We start from the raw sequence: 20,124 nt of genomic DNA, 5'->3' as shown, positions 1-20,124 counted from the left end.
TTCTTGAGTACTTCCATATTTTTCCTTTTCTCTTCTTTTTTTTCTTCTTGCGTTCCTTTCTTCTTCTTTTCTACGCTTTATCGCCGCCTTTTTCATCCTTCGCGTTTTCTTCTTTTTTCTCAATTCTTCCTCATACGACGTTTCCCTCGCTCTTGCGTTCACAGGACCCTTTTCATTTTTCCTTTTCGTCTCTTTCAGTTTTATTCACTTTACCACTTACATTCACTTCCTATTTACTTTTTTACCTTCTGTTTTTATCCATTTCCTTTCCGCGCCACTTTCTGCACGTATCTATTTACTTTAAAGACTGCAGCATCTAGTAGTTTCGCAAACAGAAAATCCAACCTTGCGTATCGTGGCCCTCATTCAGTACGCATATTCCAAAGGCTAATCTTCTACACCGATTTACCGCGTTATAAAGGTAATATCGCTTTTTCGTGGCAAGAATCTGACCTTTGGATTTCACTCTACGTTCCTTCTAACGTCCGAGAGCGTAACGTACTTTGCTTCTTGATTGCCCTGAATGGTAAAGTCAAGTCTCTGTCGAAAATGAACTCAACTCTCAAAGGAGAAAGTTTTAATCCGTTTGATCTTCCGTTTCTGAACGGTTAGTGCTCGTTAACATTAATCCAGCAAAAGGTATTAGTCGAGCATGTAGCCTCTTTCAATTTTCTTGTAACAGACAAAAATGATGGGGGATATTTTCAGGAAGTAAAAGTGAAATCCTGATTGCGGTGTATAAAGCAAAGCGAGGTGTATATGTACTTACATAAAATACATAGCAACTTTAAAGAATAACTTTTATTAATTTAACCTAAAGCTATAAACAGGTTTCCCTGGAGACCACATTTTAGAACTGCCCCAAGTCGTTGAATATTACATGTGTGCAACTAAAATTTATAACGGACATCCTGAGCAAATTGTAAAAGGTTATAATTAATTCAGGCTTGGTCTAAAAGTCCTTCATAAGACATTTAATCCTCGTCACAAAATCACTCTTTGACTTGCTTTCCCCTTAACCTGAGAAGGTTTTGCCCCAGCTGTACCTTCGCAACGAGATAACCGTATTTTGTAATATCAAGTAATTTCTTTATTCTCCCCTTCTGTGTATCTTTTAACTTGAGAATGTTCCCCGTCCTCCCAACAATTTCTACAAAATTTAAATGAACGCGATTTTAGGCACGGGAATTTTACCGAGATATTAAATTGTCCGAAAAGTGTCTTTCTTTTACAGACACGTCTTTTACAACGACGCATCTTTATACAAACACTCAACCTAATCTGTCGAACGTTGTAATCTTTATCTTGATATAAAATATAATACGGTGAATGTTGCGCATCCTTATAGAACGAAAGAAACTTTTCGGACGACCTAATCATTTCTGCAAAATATTTGCACTTTTCTCCGACGATCTTATGTAAACCACGATTGTGAAAATTTGTTAATCCACGAAACTTACCATACTTTAATCGTACTAACAGATTTAGTAACGCGGTCCACCGATGACCGCCGATGATCGCCGTGGCAGTCGACGCGTTAATCGAAATATTCTAGAAATCGTTAGGAAGATAGTGAGCAGAATTAAAAAATTCCTTCGTAGTATAAAAAGCGGTTGCTTCAGCGCGAAGAACGATTTTACAAGATACGACCTAATACCGCCGTTACTAGCAAGCCGACAACCGATAGATGGTCAAGAAACTCTCACAGAGAGATACGAGCCGTACATTCTCTCATCCCCTCGCCCTGGTTGGTCGGATCAGGAAATCAATATAAATCACCTGTCCGCAAACAGCTCGACCAAAGTTGGCTCGGAATCGAAGCGCACACATCTTGAATCGCGCAGCAGCGGCTCACAGCTAAATAACATGCTCGCCAGCCGGCTGCTAGACGATACAGCAGCCGCTGTCCCAGATCGTAATATCGCTTTAATTATGTGCGCCGTATTTGCGCCAGGCCGCGTTATTAATTTCGGGTCCTCGCGTGGAGAGACTTAGCGTTACGACCTCGGGGGATACGTCGGGGATCCCGACGAACCTGTACCACGGAATGGCGTCGACAACCGGGACAAGGGGCAATCGGGGACAAGGGATAAACGAAAGGGGGTTGCTAGTTTCTCTCTCAGGATGCTAGTCGGTTGCGCACAACGCGCGATGCGTTCGCCTAACACGGCACACGGCTCATCCTCGAGATGTTATTGCACGACGAAAGAGGCACGTCCTGCTGTATGCAAATTATTTCGAGCGGTAAATTAAACAGCTGAAAACCGGCACGTAAATAAGTCGACTGCGTCAACGAAACTCGTTGCCTCTTTCTTGCGTGCACGCGTTACCTCACCTCGCCTCGCCTCGCCTCGACTACCAACATAAATCATCGCGTACGAGTGGATTCTGATTGCGAGAAACAGCGCGCCGATATTCCGGATGTATTCTCGGAAATGAGTTTTTCGGCCTGGTATTGTTTCGTCGACGAGCCAAGACCACGGGCCACCATCATCCGGAAGAAAAACTCCACCATCGATATCAAACGCTAGTTTTATGGTCGTTGCAAAGTCGCTCGTTTTCTTCTTCTTCGTAGATTATTTACGTATTCTAGTGAAGATATAATTTAATCGTACGTATTCCAGAGATAAAACGGAAAGCTCCTGTGAAGCGATTAATAACGGTAAAATACACTACGCTTGCTTATTTCTTGAGAAGGTATGGTTGAATTGCTGTATTACGAACAAGTTAAACGGCAAAGATTTGGTCGCTTGTGATCGTCATATCTGCATGTAATAGAAAATTATTTGTAAGGCGGTTTAACGGATTCTTGAAAATCGATACGCGATAACGAAACTGAAATTTGTAATTGCCAAGCTCTATAAAATAATTTTGCTATTTAGCAAACTCTTCGGCTGCAGATTTCTTGATTTTCTAATTATAAACCAAATAAAGAAATACTTTTTAATGTGATAGGAAGATTGCCGACATTGATACAGTCAGTGATACCTAAATTGCAAATATATGTACTAGTACTGATACAATATATAGCAAAATGTATTATTGCCATGTTTTTGAAAAAGTAGGTAGCTACGACTTGTGATACGATGATTTCATAATAAGATAGCAAGTGTTATTTCCAGTTCGTTTCACTTAATGTTACTACAAATCGATCATAATGCCAAGATTGATTGTTCTGCGGAAGATGCGTTTAATAACAAACTCTTATGTTCCTCGCACGCAATCTACTTTCCCCACAGACCTATTCAACTCATTTAAACCCCGTAACAGTCCGTGCCGCCCAGAATTAGACTCCATCAATTAAAGCATTATTCTCCATGCAAAACTTTTCCTCCCTAGTGTAATCTCTTCTGCGTAAAACACGAAATGACTGCTATCCATTCTCCGAACGGCATTTCCACTTTCCGCGGTAACACGGTTCCACACATAGCTCCCTCTAATCCTAATTTATTCTCCTTTGCTCCTGTTATGAAACTTGCTGTAAAAAAGAAAAGGGCTGAGTTGGAGGATTTTCTCTTCTAATTGACGCATTAGATCCCTGCTTTGCTTTGTAGCAATCTTAGCTTTCGACTTTTTCTTCCAAGATTATTCTCAATCTCCGTTAATAACGAAGACTGTTGTTAATTACAATCGTGCATTCGCAATTTTATTTAGAGACCAATTGGAGATAAATTTTTATCAATGTAACAAACGATTGTCTATTCTCCGATATTACATCGTTTTGATTGCGTATCGCGAAGTCGATAATTATGCTGGGAGATGAAGGTTTCGTTGCACGGAGCATTCCATAAACTATAAAAAAAGACGATAAAAGGGCCATAAAAAAAACCTGGGTGGAAGGGTGAAAATTTGTCCAAAGATCGACATCTTTTTGACAAAGCACGTCGCGTATACAAGTTAAAGACGATACGTCGATAGTATCGAAAGATTGCCCTTTTTTATCGTACGAGACACGCGAATTATTATGCTTTTGCTGCTGATCGTACAGACGTGAATTAGTCAGAAGCCTAATCAATGGCGTGTAGCCAACATTTATTATTTTTTACCGATGTAATTTCTGTTCGTTTTCCAGACAGTTTGGTCGGTCGTCTCGCGGAAAATGCAGCCGCGGATTGCGGTCATCGTGCAAAATAAATAATCCCCGGAGTCTCTCTTCCGTTTCTCGTTCCGTTCCGCTTCGCGTGCTCCGTGTCTGTTACCTTTTTTATCGTGATACCGTCATCTCGTTACATCGTCCAGGTTTATCCTCCCTCTCTATATTCCACTTTTCCCTTTTATACGTTGCTGGATGTAATATGCTGTCTTTGAAAAGCGACGAATGAAAAGTTGTTTCCTCGTTTGCCGAGATTCTGGCGAGAAAAATACTTTGACAGCTATGGAAGAATAACAGCCTTTCGAAAGTAAAGGAACAATCGTCCATAGACCTGCGTTTCTAACCAAATAAACAGTCTATGTTGTTAGATAGCGAGAATCCCGTGACAAGAGAATCTCACGCAATCCCACCTATTCGCGGATGATACTTTTGAAATAAGAAAAAATAGAGAAACCGACGTTAATTTATTAGCGAACCGAAGGTGGCAATTAATAACACGAGATATTACCCTACGAACTCTAAAGCAAACTGCGACGAAGATTAAAGTTTAAAGACCTCGAAGATACTTTTTTTACGGACAATTTATGCCATATTTATTTAGCCGATGATGGCGTTCACTCATGCACCTTATAGCCTGTCTCGTCACCTGGTAATTCAGGAAATTTTTCCCAATAGCACAAACGGACGATCTTTACATGACAACGCTGATGCGATTTTAATACGATTTCAGTGGAAATACCGGAGATTTATCGCATAAAGTAAAACGTTTCGTTGTTTCTGTTATTTCGAGGAATAAATATCGTGCAACTTTTCGTAGGACGAAACGATTTATAGATTAAAATTTTAATTCCGATCTTAGTAGTAATTATGAACAGATAGTAAGAAACATTTTTATTGAAACTTAAACAAGTAATGTAGAAACTAGCGTGGTAATACCATATAGACTAGCGTATTAAAACACAGTGTATCGTAATTTCAATGGAGATAAGGATCGATCATATTAATAATGTGATTCGCAATTATAGCGTTAGCGGCCAATTAACCTAATAGATCCTATTACGAGCAATTATGAGAATCCGCTCTAAATTCGCTAATGTATACAACCGTAAAATGAACCGTACGAAATCAACTATCCTGTCGAAAGAAACTAAGAAAGACGGAACGAGCAAGATTTTGTGCAAGCAATGTTAGAATAAAAATTTCGTTTGTCCATTTATACGTGACATTTATTTTGCCCTACTTTCGTATTAAGTTATTAAGAGATACACGTTCCAAATGATTAAATCGAACGTATTATAAATACATGTGTGTAACGAAAGCTAAATGCTTCTGCAGCTCTTTTAAAACACATTAATAATATTTTGATTACAGCCGTAAATTAATATGGCATAAATGCTGAAGTATTCACACATGTTAAAACGAGGACACATCTAGCGACTAAATAGCAGCTATTTCACTCGACGTTGCATTTCGAAACGTTCCACTTGAAGTTCAATTAAAACGTTCATGCTCTCTTGAACTCGTGTCGAAACGAAACATTCAGGCAGCCATCATTACTATCGTATCACGATTTACGACGATGCTTTCGAGTTCTTCGAAGGAGTCATTAACGGATGAAAACTTTCGGTTGGCGTAACATTTACGAAAGGTGGCGAAACTTGCAGATCTATTTAGCGCGCATTACAGAGATGCAGCACAACGTCAGGAGCAGTAGTTGTTGCGAACTTTACTTCGCAACATCGTGTCATCCTGTTTTCCACAACGTTTCCGGAGTTTGATTATCGATACGTTGCACGCAACTTGGCATAAGAACGTTTAATTGATTTCTCATCGTACGTTGTTACTGTCAGCTAGATATCGTTGATCGTTAATTTGCAAATACGGAATAAAGCTTGCGTATTAATTCACAACTCTTGCGTATCGTCATTTACAGCCTGCACATTGTATTTAAAGATACATCTTGTACACGGATACACGTTAATTATCTCTCGTTAATGATATAATTTTAACGTTGTTCGTTAAAAAATTACATGACTCGTTTTCCCAATTTATATTTGTCTGTTAATATAAAACTGGCATAATGGTAAAAAATCACTTGCTATTTTCATTTGAAAACGCGCGATTTATTCTCGATAATCGAAGATCGAAGCAAAGTTGCTGAAAGTTCGAGAAACTAACACTTTCCCGATAATTACGGCATTTGTACTTAAAACTGAAAGCAGACGTTCGACTTATTGTTAGCTAAGTAGAGTGTCTTGAACTTTCTGCGCTTTACGAGATCCTGCAGCATAGCGGTATCCAATCGGAGTATTTTCTTCTAACACCTTCGCATTTATAAAGGATCAAGATGCTTGTCAAAGCTGATTTATTCGATGCACAAGTTCTACGCAAAGAAATCTTAAAACTTTGTTTTATTCCCTCTGTTAAAAAGGATCGATAACGATGACACAGATTTATAAGATGGAATGATATTAGATATTAAAAAAATTACTATAAACTCGAAGACTCTTACTGAGTTAGGATACCATCGCGTAAATAAAACGCGTTTATTAACGTTTAACAAAACTTTTCGACAATTTCACTTTTTCAACGATATTATAACAAACCTATTTATAGTTTATTATCTGAGAAGTCTTTGTCACTTCGAAATAGGTGATAGTCTAACTAATTGTCAGACATAACGAAGTCATCGTAAGCAAGTTTCTTGAACTTGGACTTGGATTTAAACGGACCAAACAGCTTGTCGAACTTGAACATGTTCACGCGAGTTTCTCGAGTCTCACTTGGTATCGTAACAAACAGAAACGAACCTGTCGCATTAACATTTAACTTCTTTTACCATAACCGATCTTAATATCGTACAACGTGCACTTGGTATTTTATTATCAACTATGTTCATTTATTTTTGTATATCAAATATTCTTAAATTAATTTTAATTTATATATATATATTTATTAGTTCTAATAGGGTGTCATTATTTAAAAAAAAAAGTATTTGTTTGCGATATGCATTTATCTGCTGGCGAATCGATAACTTTCAAAACTTACGCCAAGTTTTTCTACTAACACACTTGCGAAGTCTGTTGCGTGACTTTAATCAGAAAATCTGCATAAATATGCATAGCATCTCATATGTATTCAGCTCGCATTAAGAAAATCGGATATGAATATGCGTCGCTCGACGAACATTAAGTTTCTTCAACACCTTTGATTAACACGCGAACCCTTTCAATCTAACAATAATTACGGCATTAACATACGCAGGAAGAAAGAATAATTAGAGCGTTTCAACGCGTAAAAATAACGTAAAAATTGTATCGGAATTCCCACGACCAACATCGTACGTCGATTCGCATAAAGAAATTTCTCAAGATGCCTAAAATTTCCATTGTCTTCGTACTATTGAACGTCACAGATTGTTTTCAATATCTTTTCCGAACGATCCTACTGCGTTACCGATTCCCGCACAGACGCAATATCGAATATTTTAATAAAAGATGGCCCTCCTTTTCCTACATTTTCGCGATTTGAATAGCGAACACGTAACTCGCTCCGCTACTGCAAAGAAACTTCGAAACAGAGAAGAACTGACGATAGAATTCGTCGGCCAGATATAAACTTGGATATTAAACCTTTGCATTGTTTATTTTTTTCCTCATTTTTTTAATTCGTGTTCCGATTACTCGAAGATCTCCATTTATACATCACATAGAGTGACTAGAAAAAATGTATTAATTAATTAGATCCAAGTACATCAAGCTTCGTACAACTTGTACTTTCGTATTGGTACCTTTATATATTACATATGATTACAAAAATTCAATTTTGTAATTCAATTTATAATCATATTCAATTTGTAATCATATGTAATATATAAAGGTATCAATACGAAAGTACAAGTTGTACGAAACTTGATGTACTTGGATCTAATTAATTAATACAAACATTTTTTCTAGCCACTGTATGTGATGTATAAATAGAGATCTTCGAACAAAAATTCAATTTTTGTAATCATATGTAATATATAAAGGTACCAATACGTATGTAATATATAAAAATAGTACCTCCATATGATTACAAAAATTGAATTTTTATGACTACGAAAATGAAATGTGGAAACTGTTAAAAATACGTTTCGTATATTCCGCACGTTCTGCGTTTTATCTCTAAATAATCTGTAATAATCTGGGATTTTACGTTTGATATCTTGATCGTTCCAAAGTAAATACATAAATCAACGACAACACTATGATTAGCCAAACGATAAGTTCCAACGTCCGATCGATATCTCGAGTCTAAGAAACATATCCGATATGAACGATGGACAGATTCGTTCCACCAATCGAATGCCCCGAGTCCATACTATTGCCACTAGACCAATAAAACTGGAGCTGACAATCTGGCGTAGTCTCTAACAAATGGTAACAGATAACAGGTACGAAAAGGGTCACACCATCGTGAATGATAAGGCGAAACGACAGTGACGAATAGGCTTTCGCATAGTTTCGCGAGGTTTCTACGACTACAGTTCCATCGACGATGCACTCGAAGCCGCTATCATGCACCGTCCACAGCAATTCCAATAGGCGATCCATTATCTTAAGCGGCGTCAGCCCGATCGATTCGCGCCTCCGCTTTTTCCAACTTCGTTCCTCGCCTATCGGAAAATGTCTAGCCTTTTTCTCTCCGGCTCTTCATTTACACCGACCACTATATTTTTTTCGACCAGCTTACGAGATATTAACCGACATTCGCTCGTGAATATTTCGCTCTCTATGTAAATTTAAACACCCATCTCGTGACCTCTGTTCCCCTATATTACGATTAATTGTCGGCAGAAACGGCTGGCGATATCAAATTATTGAACTTTCATGAGGTTCTATCCTGAAAAGAGCGAGTATCGTTTTTAAGTAGACCAAAGGACGTGAAAATGGTGTAACGGTGGAAATTACCGAGATCCATTTGTATTATATATATGTTTCTCTCTTCTTAACCCTTAGGTTTCATTCTGTTTGTTATTTTTTCTATATTAATAGAAAGGATTAATCGATTCGATTCTTTCAGATTAAAACGAACGAGAATTTCCATTGAAACGGCTAACGATGCTGTTGCAGGTTGCGGCAGCATAGCTCCAAAATCCACGTGGGGTAAAATCGCGACCACGGGCTACGCTAGTCTGGGTATTCCTTTGACCTTGGTTTACTTATCAAGTGCCGGAGGCCTTTTATCCAGATGCGCCAGAGGTGTTTTCACTCGTGCCCTTTGTTGCTGCCTTTGTTCGAATTGTGGCTATTGTTGCTACGATGAACGAAGAATGGAGGTGAGTGCGTAAATCGTAATCGTTTCTCGAATCGAATTCTTTTATATCTCGCGGGAAAAAGGCGAGAAAAGTATCGCGGTAGATTTTCCTAAAGCGATACAGGGTCAACGTTTCACAGAGATATCACCGAAGTAAATAGAAAAGTGTCTGCCTTTTGTCAATCTTAAAAATTGCTTTGAAATTGGCGTGAATGCAGGAGAAAGAAAGGCGAATGAGAAAGAAACGGCAGCAGGAGGAACTGGCGCAGCAGCAGCAGCAATTGCAGTTGCAGGAACCCTTTTACGTTCGTGCGAACGCGTCAACGTTTACGAGCACAGTGGAAATTAAGACCAGCCCGAAGGACGAAGTGTCGAGTCTTGGCTCTGGTGACAGACCCAACGTTACTATACTCGCACCAATCAGCATTTGTCTGGGTGCAATGCTCTGCTACATTGTGGCAGGAGCTTTTACTCTGCACAAGTTAGACGGCTGGTCCTTTGTGGGTACGTGGAAAAGAGATTTCTCTTAAAAGATTTATGCTTTAGCCGCACTTTTAAAGTCGCTTCATCTATATGTATACCAGTAATGTATAATTTTATACCAGTAACGTGTAATTTACATGTATATATATATATATATATATATGAATTACACGGCTACTTTTAATTCGATGAAAAGTTTTTTGTACCGAAAAAAATCATCGAAACGAACCAATTTATTCAGATACTATTTAGATTATTCAGATTTATTCAGATTTAATTGAAAATTATGTTGTAAAAATTGTTCACCTAATTAAATTATATCCTACAAGCGTACGATCTAATATCGATATACGTAACTCGGTATTATATAACTAAAGTTGGTGTTTCGTGTTTAACTGTAGATGCGAGTTACTTCTGCTTCATGAGCCTGAGCACGATCGGGTTCGGTGATATGGTTCCCGGTTCCTATCCCCGCCAAAGCCTTTACGAGTCGAGGAATGTAACCATTTGGTTCTGTTCTTTCTACATAATGTCTGGAATGGCGCTGACTGCGATGTGCTTCAACATCCTGCACGATGAAATCGTTCACAGGCTTAGCCATCAGTCGGAGAAACAAGAACCAGTGAAAGCCAGCCCGAGTGTGGACGAACTATCGAGCGATCCTCTCACGTTAACCTCGTGACAATTTCCATCTGGCAACTTGTGCCACAGGACCGGCACCGATGACAACGATATATGTGGAACAGAACCGCCAACCAACTTGTTCACCCATGAGAACGAAATTAATATCCTAAAGGATTCTTTCAATCAGGTAGACGTCACTAGAGACTGCAAGCCAATTTTGAAACTCGAAGATCACGTTCCGCCGATTCCTGGTGTCTACATGTTGCCGAAGGTCGACGAAGAGGTTGAAGAAAACACCGAAATGTAAAACTTTGTCCTCTCGTAGTCGGACAAGTATGTTGCATAGAAATAACGAAGCAAAGGACGACCTGTTTAGATAGGTTCGTTCTCGAGAACGCTCTCGTGGAACACGACGCTGTTCGAGATTGATAGGTACCCTTAATACATCGTATATATTATAAATAGAGAGGTAATCATTCAATCACAGTGACATAGTGTGCGCTTCGACGATTGACGGGGAAATTGGATGAAACACTTTCATCGATACGACCGTCGATACCGGTTTCGAAGTTGATTTATTTCGAAAATAGTAACTCGTTATCCTCTATATATTTTTTTTCTTTCTTTTCATAAATTAACGTTTTCGTAACAGGAACTGATGCTTCGCACGTAGGAAGATCCTTTGGTTGAAAAACTTTTCCAGGTATTCGTTCGAAGAAACAGATATATCGTTAGCGATCGATGGACTGTCTTCGCGTAGAGTTGCCGGGATTTAATGTTATTCGGTGCAAACGAATATTTATGCGTACAAAGTACGACATAAATGAGGTGTCTTAAATCTTCGTCGCACACGATGGATGCGGCAATTTCAAAGAAAGTACGCGACCATGTTCGAAAACGGTTGGAATGTCGTTTCCAATATTAACGAGACGAAAGAGATTCTCAGTTTAAGACAAACGAACGAATTAACGTTATTTTCCTGTGATTTATTTCGCACTTTTTTTTCTCTAGAATAAATACGTATAATACGTGTAATTTCAAACACTGTCAATTATAAAAATTAGTATTGGATCAAAACCAATGTCGCAAATAAATATGTATTTGCGCGAGAAGTTTAACGAATTAGCAAACTTTCTTTCCGTGAAAATATGTTAAATATTAAAATACATTTTACTCGATTCGATAAACAAAGCAAGCGAAATAATGGTAACGTAAATGAGATTGGTCCAATTCGACGAGATATATAATACATATGCTTGTATATATCAAGTTTAATAAGACCAGCAATTACATTATGCGAGTTCTAAGTAAGATATCCTCGGGATATACGAAGTGTTTCCTAAATGTTCTAGGAAATTCCTAAACTTCCTGCAGACGTTCCTACGTTAATTCTGGTTTACTCTTAATGAACATTCATCCCATATTAGTAGAATGTGAAATCCGTGTTTTCGTCTAAACAGCTATCGAATATAAGAATAAACGGGAAAGAGAGGATTATTTTGCAAATACATATATCGAATAATATAAGATTGTACATATACATGCAACACCAACAGATACATACTTGTAAATATATTTGGGTTCTTTGGTCTAATAAGAAAGCAACATGGGATCAGAAATACAGTTTCTCACGTCTCTTATTCAGCAGTCTTGATAATTTCTATGATTTATTTATGACTTGGAAATGACATTCTAACTTATTATGAGATCGACTTAATATTTCTACACACCTATTTAGATAGAAATTCGTAACAGTTTTTATATTTCTGCATTTAAACGCTCATAAAGTAAACACATTCTTGTCCAACACATAATGTAACTGAATGGATTGATGCGTCTAGTCGTGTAGTGCATAATGAAACTTTCATTCATACGTCACTCTTTTATACATGTATTGCACCATCATTGATCAATTATTCATACGCTAACAATTCTTTCATAACGACACTGCCAAAATAAGTAAGTATTACCCAGCAAAAATTGATATAAAAATAAGTAAATCGTTATATATATATATACATATATCTGTAAGTATATTTTATGACAAACAGATTTTTCTAAAAGAACCGGACGATGTTTCAATGTAAGTTTAACTTTTGTACATATCTATTTTATTGTCGACTTTTACTGGAACTATTCTATATCTTTTAATATTTCGAACAATTACTTATGCGATGATTTTACAAAACCAGGTAATACTTTGAAAGATAAACGCCAATTGTTTTTAATGTACCATCGTGCGGCCATTGACTAGACGCAGAAATCATTCGAACGAAAATCATATTTGAATTCTGTGCTCAAGAACAATAACTAAAATACTGTTGCGATTAGGCACTAATTTTTAAGAGTATCGCATATAAAACTATTCACACTGTTTAATATCGGTATATTCGTGATAGAGTATGAGATTATGGAGTGCGTAATGTATAGCTGTAAATTAGCTGTAAAATATTACTCTCGTCAAGTATCGAGCAGACTCTAAAAAGGTATAAAGCACTTACAGGTTGCTCTCTTCTGCGTAAGAAAACAGTTCTTTGTACTATTGCGCGTCACAGTTACGTCACACCAGATAAGCATAATTTACATTTGTTAATTAAACTCGTTCCGTTAATATCAAAAAATGGAAGCTATCGGCATGATCGATCGCTAGAATTGTTTCCAAGATTATGAATTATTCATAACAAATAACTATTCACATATGCATGTGTCGTATGCACGTTCAAGCCCCTGAATCTCGTATGTTTTATTCAGATATTTTATTTAAATATTAAACAAAACACAACATAGCTGCGTTATAAAATCTTGTATATAACGAAATACCACTCGACGAAAGAACTGAATAATCTGGCCTGCAAAAGATCGAATCGCAACCAAACTAACGCATAGTCTGCTCTGTACCAGCGACGAATGAACCGCGTGCAGTAGCAACCTAAACGAGTGTTTTTCTGTTTCTTGTAACATATCATAAGATGTAAGAACGTTAAAAATTAAAAGTTTTTACGCTGAAAAAAGAGAGGGGAAACTGGAACGATCGACGAACAATAACGTTGAAACTACGAATTCCGAATCGTACGTTCTGGTTGCGCAACAAATAGACAAGCGAGTTTCGTAACGTTGTCTAATGACAATCGATATTATCTTGAGCAGTTGCTAGAGTTATCGTTATCACTTTGTTGGTGATTCGATAGAGAATCGTGGACGGTAGCCAAGACAAAGTTTGCTTTGGTGTTTGCACCGGAACATCCAGCCATCGATCCAACCTGGCTGACCGAGCAAACTTCCTCGCACTCGTTCCATTCATTTTGAAGGGCCACACGCGTTTCTCCAAGCTGACGCTTGGACAATTTGTTGCGGCAAACCACTTGTAACTTTTCTTCGATTCGTATGACCTTTGGATATACATATTATTGAACGTACCGATAATTTCATCTAATACTAAATATAACAAAAAAAAAGAGTAGTTGTGGAGAAAGTTAGATGGAATTAAAAATTACATCAACGAGTTCTTTTCCTTCTGTTATGTTATCGTAGAATGTTTTGATGGAATAACAATTTCTTCAACGATAAATATTGCCATCGGTGAAATCGTACACAATTACAGTTGGTTTGATAGAGAAGAAATAAAATGCGCGTAGTATTCGAAATGAAAGTTGGTAAGATGTACCAAGGAAGAATTTACAGACCAGTTTTACCCATTTGTAAATTATATAAAATTTGATACCAGAACGTAAGCAAGCACGTTTCACAAAGTATACTATGAACTTCAGTTCTAATCAAAGATATACATATACAGTTTCATACTTCGTATTAAGATTATACAACAAATATTCCACGAAGATAGCAATTTCATTAAAAAATTCCTTTCTCAAGTTTTATTGCCGTTGTTTCTTTCTGCTCTTCGAAACGTTAAAAAGAAAGAGATCTTATTTTGTTTCTTCATCTCTTTACCTTATCTCTGAGAACTAACATAAAAATTCAATTATGAAGTTTACAAGGTAATAGCTTACAAAGAGAAGCAATTTGCTTCGTGTGACGCTATCTTCAGCTTCAATGTGAATTCCCATTAGAGAAATCTCCAATTCGACTTTTCTTATTTTATAAGATTTTCCTCTTATGTGTCTCCTGATTTCACGCCCTTGCGTTCTGGTTTCTCTCCTCATTCCTCAGGGAAATATGACTCGACTCAAAGTACTCGTCGACCACCACGAAACTTTAGTACGACAGTTTGCGAGAAAAAAAAAAGAACATGTTCAACGGATTTCTGATTAATAAATCGCAGTTTCTCCATGAAGAAAGAAAGAAAGAAATGGCAGAGATTTGATGCTTTGTCGATCAATTTCACGTATTTGATACTTTTGTTACGTGCACTTAAAACGATATAATAATCAGCATTGATAATTTATTAAACATTCGAATTCAGAGTTTTCGAAAACATTCATCTGTACCATTGAATTCCATTGATGGTCATATTTAACGGTAATACTGTCAATGAGTATAAAGTCAATTACATCGCAATATATTCTCAATTAATAACAAACGAGTTTATACAAAAGGGCTCTTGAATCTCCTAGAATGGTACTTGCAAATTGCTTTGTATCTCTATACAAATGAACGAAAGTTTCTGTAAAAGCCAGTGAAATCAAAATAACAAAGGACGAAAAATATTAATTTCGTTTCTTCGATAACGATAACGTGTCGTATAGGATTATAACTAATTTGCGTATTTTCTGCGAACTAGAATTTTCAAAAGGAACACGTAATACCAAAGTACACGTTCGTCGATTGCTCAAACGAGGAATTAACTAAACCATTAGCGATAGGAAGAACATTGAAGAGTAGAAAAAAATGGGAATGGCTGATTCAATGTTCGCGTTTGTCGAATCGGCGGGATTTGCTTCTGCCGTCCTTCCGTACTAGCGAATCCTATACAAAATTGCAACGTAATTGTAATTCGAACGCAGCTAGACGTTTCTACGAGCGAAACTCGATCTTCGAAAATATCATTTAATTAATATGAAAATGTCATCAAAAATGGTAATTGGAATTAACGAACATGTCGCTAATAGAGACCCCTAAGAATCGGGCGACGTGGCTGAACTTTTCTATATTACCTTGTATATAATATTAAACGTTGTACGATATTAATACCGACAGTTAACGTTTAATGTTAGAAGAGTACTATTGAAACATTAGAATTTCTATTTTCACTCTCGATCGACTTTATCCAAATAAGAGTTGCACGTTTCTAAGCGTGAATCGCAATACGCTACACCCGAGAAATTAAGAGAACGACAAATACGATAGGAAATATCATTGCAGATTTCTCGTACACGATAATCATGATCCGAAGAAATAGTTACGTGCACTTCGTAGCAGTTTTGTATTATCTGTTCCCACCTGGAATGTAAATCTTTGTATAGTGAAACTTGCGTGTCATAATTTTTATTGGCGAAGATTAAATAAACAAATTTTGTTTATTCTCTGCCTCGCCGTGGCAGAATTGGTGATGTGTGTACGTATGATACGCGTGTATGTGTATGTGCGCATTCTCGAATAACAAATTAGCGACAATTTTATTTGATTAGCAAATTTTACATCTGAAATTAACGAAAGTCAAAGTAAAAAAGCAGCTACGTTTTCTTTGTACTATTGTTCTTCTCCAATTTATGCATTCGTTTGTGATTCTCAAAGTTTATGCATTCGTAATGATCTATTTTGTTTATTAACAAATGAGAAATGTATTCGTTCTTTACTTCTATATCACTTTTATGTTTCAGCTTTCCGATGAGACTGTTTGTAACGATGTTTCTTCGATTTTTTGAAAAGTATACATGTAAAAAGATATGAGAGGAAAGAGCGTATGCGAAGAAAGAGAAATAGAACGTGACAAACAACAGGAGAACCGAGGAGTACCATGAACCTATCGTTTGAATTGGTGTCATGCAACAAATATAAGAATCAATTAATACTTTGTAAATAGTTAAGAAATTGGACACTATGGAAGTGCATTCGTCGTCACTGTAAAATACATGAAAAAAACGAATTGCTGGATATTGTACGTCTGTATAACCGTTTGTCGGACAATGTATCTTATATTACAGAATAATAAAACAAAAAAGACTTATCAAAATCTTAATTTCCTCTTTTACATTGATTGCCCTTTTCTTCATAAAAGAACGAAAAGTTAAAATTGAAATGTTAATGCAAGCTGCCAAAATCGCGTAATACAAGAAATCCATAATAGGAATTAATTCAATCCATATAGACGTACATGTTAGACGCGTGATATACATACGTATAAATCTTTATTTTTTCTGCGCTGATAATTTACGATTTCATAATCATATACACAAACCTTTAGATCGCTGGACATGCAGAAATATTTCATTATCACGTCTATTCTGTCCTTCATCGATGACCGCAGTATCTTGTATTTATTTCTAACTGCATCAACTTCCATGTTTGGATTGAATATGCGACATTTTAGGGAATTCCGTTTATTTGAACCTGTCGCGGGACAAATAATTCATATAATTGAAATTCATATAATAAGAACTTGCCAGGAGAATTTTCTTTACTACTTACGATTTCTCATTCATATAATAGCAGTTCACGTTCAAATAAATGAATTCGATGATTGGAAGTTTCTTTGATCTTGTTTAAACGGGATAATTACTACACTCGACGAGATCGTTTGATTTTTGTCCCTAAACATCATTCCTATATTCTAGAGGGCGTAATAAAACCTCTGAATGGTCGATATTATAGAACATATGACACAATATACCGTAGTCGCACCAGAATCGATTCAGTTACTCGTCGGTAATGTAACTTCTATATTAGCCGTGGCATATCGTAGAGGGCGTAAACAGCATTGTAATCTTTTCGATGTCGGTATCTTAGAACGTGGAACAAGTCCCACATAATGTCAGATCTATATTATATTTTAGTCAATGGTTAAATGTAATGGTTAAATGGTTAAATGATTTTACAATTAAAATAATTTTCTTAACAACCGACAGTCGTTTAATCTTGTCCTGTATATATACTTACTATTTCGAAATCTATTATTTTTCTTTAACAATACTATGTAATATCTTTCAGTGACACTAATTTAGAAAACATAATATTACATAATTCTATTTATTTTCTATTTACTTACATAGTTCTGTTTATTTATTTATGAAACGAATTTAATTATGTGACTTTACTTACTGATTATTTTGTGATTAATTACTGTAACGAACTTATTAAATGGATCAAAACATAGTAATTAGTAATCATCAATTAATGAATATAAATTATATAAATAAATAGTAACTAAAATCTGATATGAAATATTTATTTACAATAATTTAATTGTATAAAAATCTCGAAAATCTAATATTTCTATTGTTATGCCTCCTATAAATATAATAAAATAACTTAAATGTACATATATTTCTACAGGAAGAATTCATTGATATTTAAAATCATGCACATAAATCCGATTAGGATTCAAGATCAAAAACGGAGAGAAAATTAAAAACACACAGAAAAAATATATTTGTTTCCTTGATAAATGTAGTGTCATATGTACAATGCCATTATTGATTATATAAATTAGTCTTGGTGTTGTCTTCATTTTGTTTGTTTCTGAACAGTACTATTCTGGAGTTTTCCACTGTTTTTTTCTTTTGTAATTTCATGTATTTGTATTTTAAAATATCAACTTTAAATTCTACTTTAACAATTCCTTTACCCAAATTGAATAATTCAAAACGAATTGCTCTTCATCCAATAAACAATGGACTTGTTATAAACTTGATTGAGCATATAAAGGAATAGGAATGGGAGACTGCTTTTACTTAATGATCATGACAATGTAATGATGCATATTTAGGTGATACCATGACATCTACCACTCCTTTTTATGCTCATCCATTGATACGCCTCCAGGACCTAAAGATACTATCATTAAAAGGCCACCAATCACTGATAATGTCTGTAAAAATCGAGATATATATTTAACACTTTTAATTGATGACATTGATAAAGGTAACGATGGTTGAATTTTACCTGGAAAAAGTCGTATTTAAGGAAGTCCCTAAGAGCCTTATACTCTGGAATGGTCCACCATGCATTATGATAAAGGTTCAGTGCAGATAATATTAAGACAAGTAACAATGCACTGAGTTTGGTTTTATATCCAATAGTGACTAATACCATCAAACTGCTTCCAAGAATATCTTGCATGATTTGGAGGAATGATATTTCGAAGCGAATTAGCGTGGTAAACATAAATGCTAATAAAATTCTACCAGCTAATTGCAAGAGATTTTTAGGTTTATTATCTCCAAGACTTGGTACACCAGCAAATAATGACCTTCCTTCTACTCTTGATTCAGCCAGAACCAGAAGAAGTGCACCTATCAATGCTAAGTTTCTAAATAGAAATGTTACATCCCACAAAATATTGTAAGCCAGTGTCTGGAGAACTACTATGAAAAACAAGATTCCACAAGCAATGCTGACTTTCCATCTTCCAATAACCATGACACAACCACCAAGTTGTCCAATTAAATTAATGAAGACAAACATTGTAGCTAAGAAAGTACCACAATGCCAACTGTTGTTCATAAATTCTTTCTGTTCTGACCATTGAAACCACATTCTCAATCCATCTTCCAAAAATGTGGCTATAAGACATAATCTTGCAAGAGTTGGCAGTATATGCTTTCCATTGCGAATTACCTATTGTTAGAAAAGAATAATACATGGATAAATAATTCATACTTAAACATAGTGATATATGTATATCTTGAAATCTTTTATTTCTCGTTAGTATTTTACATATTTGTCAATATTGCATAAAGCAAACTAAATAAATTTATACAGAATAAACAAATATTTCTTACAGATTTAATGTTATTAACAAAAGTATCATATAAATAGAAAAATGAAGTAAGGTTAAAAATTAATGTTCTAGATAACTTTTAATCTTTATTATCTCAATTTATTTAAACTAAACTGTTCACCTAATTAAAACCGGTGAAAGCAATGGAATTCGTAACGGATACATACATATATCCTCATAAATCCTGATGCATAACCTTTAATTTTGTAAGATAAAGACAACAATGTAGGAAAGTTTACAGTATTCAGCAATATTAGAAAGACTTTATATTAACAAATAATCAAGAATAAAAAAAATGTAAATTAAAATATGTGAATGTACATAAGAATCGTGTCACGATGACGTTGACAGGAGTACATCTGTCCTCCTACAGGATTTCTATGGGTGTTCTATTACGAGTTCCTTTGCAATAGCAGACTTATTCGTAAGAGAGAAATAAATCAAGCACGATGGCCTGTAAATTCACCTGATCTGCGATTTCTTCCGCTTTTGAGATCACCTCCTGCGAGATCAGCATCTTGTTTTATTTAAAAATCAAAAAAGTACCCATACACTTACATATACACACGTGCGCGCACGCAAGTGATACCGATAGAAACGACTAGACGAAGACAGAGAAGAAGAGGGAGAGACAGAGAAAATCAGAGAAACACGGAACAACTAGGCTTACTGCTCTACACGACTATATAAGCGGTATTCTCACAACTCTTCAGAATGATGTGGAGATCGA

The 20,124-nt window shown here is 35.9% G+C and overlaps 2 protein-coding genes across 10 annotated transcripts in view; one reads left to right on the top strand and one right to left on the bottom strand.

Annotated features, from left to right (window-relative positions):
- Positions 1–10,738, top strand: part of LOC100648390 (TWiK family of potassium channels protein 18) — a 287,911-nt gene extending 277,173 nt beyond the window's left edge. For all 9 annotated transcript variants that reach the window (XM_012320543.3, XM_012320542.3, XM_012320541.3 and 6 more), the window contains 3 exons: positions 9,208–9,413; positions 9,610–9,895; positions 10,276–10,738. In XM_012320543.3, the coding sequence (XP_012175933.1) occupies positions 9,208–9,413; positions 9,610–9,895; positions 10,276–10,556 (773 nt within the window). In that variant the 3' untranslated portion in view covers positions 10,557–10,738. The remainder of the gene's footprint in view (positions 1–9,207; positions 9,414–9,609; positions 9,896–10,275) is intronic.
- A 7,281-nt stretch (positions 10,739–18,019) lies between these two features.
- LOC100648505 (surfeit locus protein 4 homolog) lies at positions 18,020–20,097 on the bottom strand. Its single transcript, XM_003394126.3, has 3 exons — positions 19,861–20,097; positions 18,557–19,231; positions 18,020–18,482 (listed from the first exon to the last, which is right to left on the bottom strand). The coding sequence occupies exons 1-3, from the start codon at positions 19,909–19,911 to the stop codon at positions 18,396–18,398; spliced, it is 813 nt and encodes a 270-aa protein (XP_003394174.1). The 5' UTR covers positions 19,912–20,097; the 3' UTR covers positions 18,020–18,395.
- Positions 20,098–20,124: the final 27 nt, after the last annotated feature.

This window comes from Bombus terrestris, chromosome 3 (genome assembly GCF_910591885.1).
Source record: "Bombus terrestris chromosome 3, iyBomTerr1.2, whole genome shotgun sequence".
Taxonomy (NCBI): Eukaryota; Metazoa; Arthropoda; class Insecta; order Hymenoptera; family Apidae; genus Bombus; species Bombus terrestris.
This window is presented reverse-complemented; position numbering and strand designations above follow the sequence as displayed.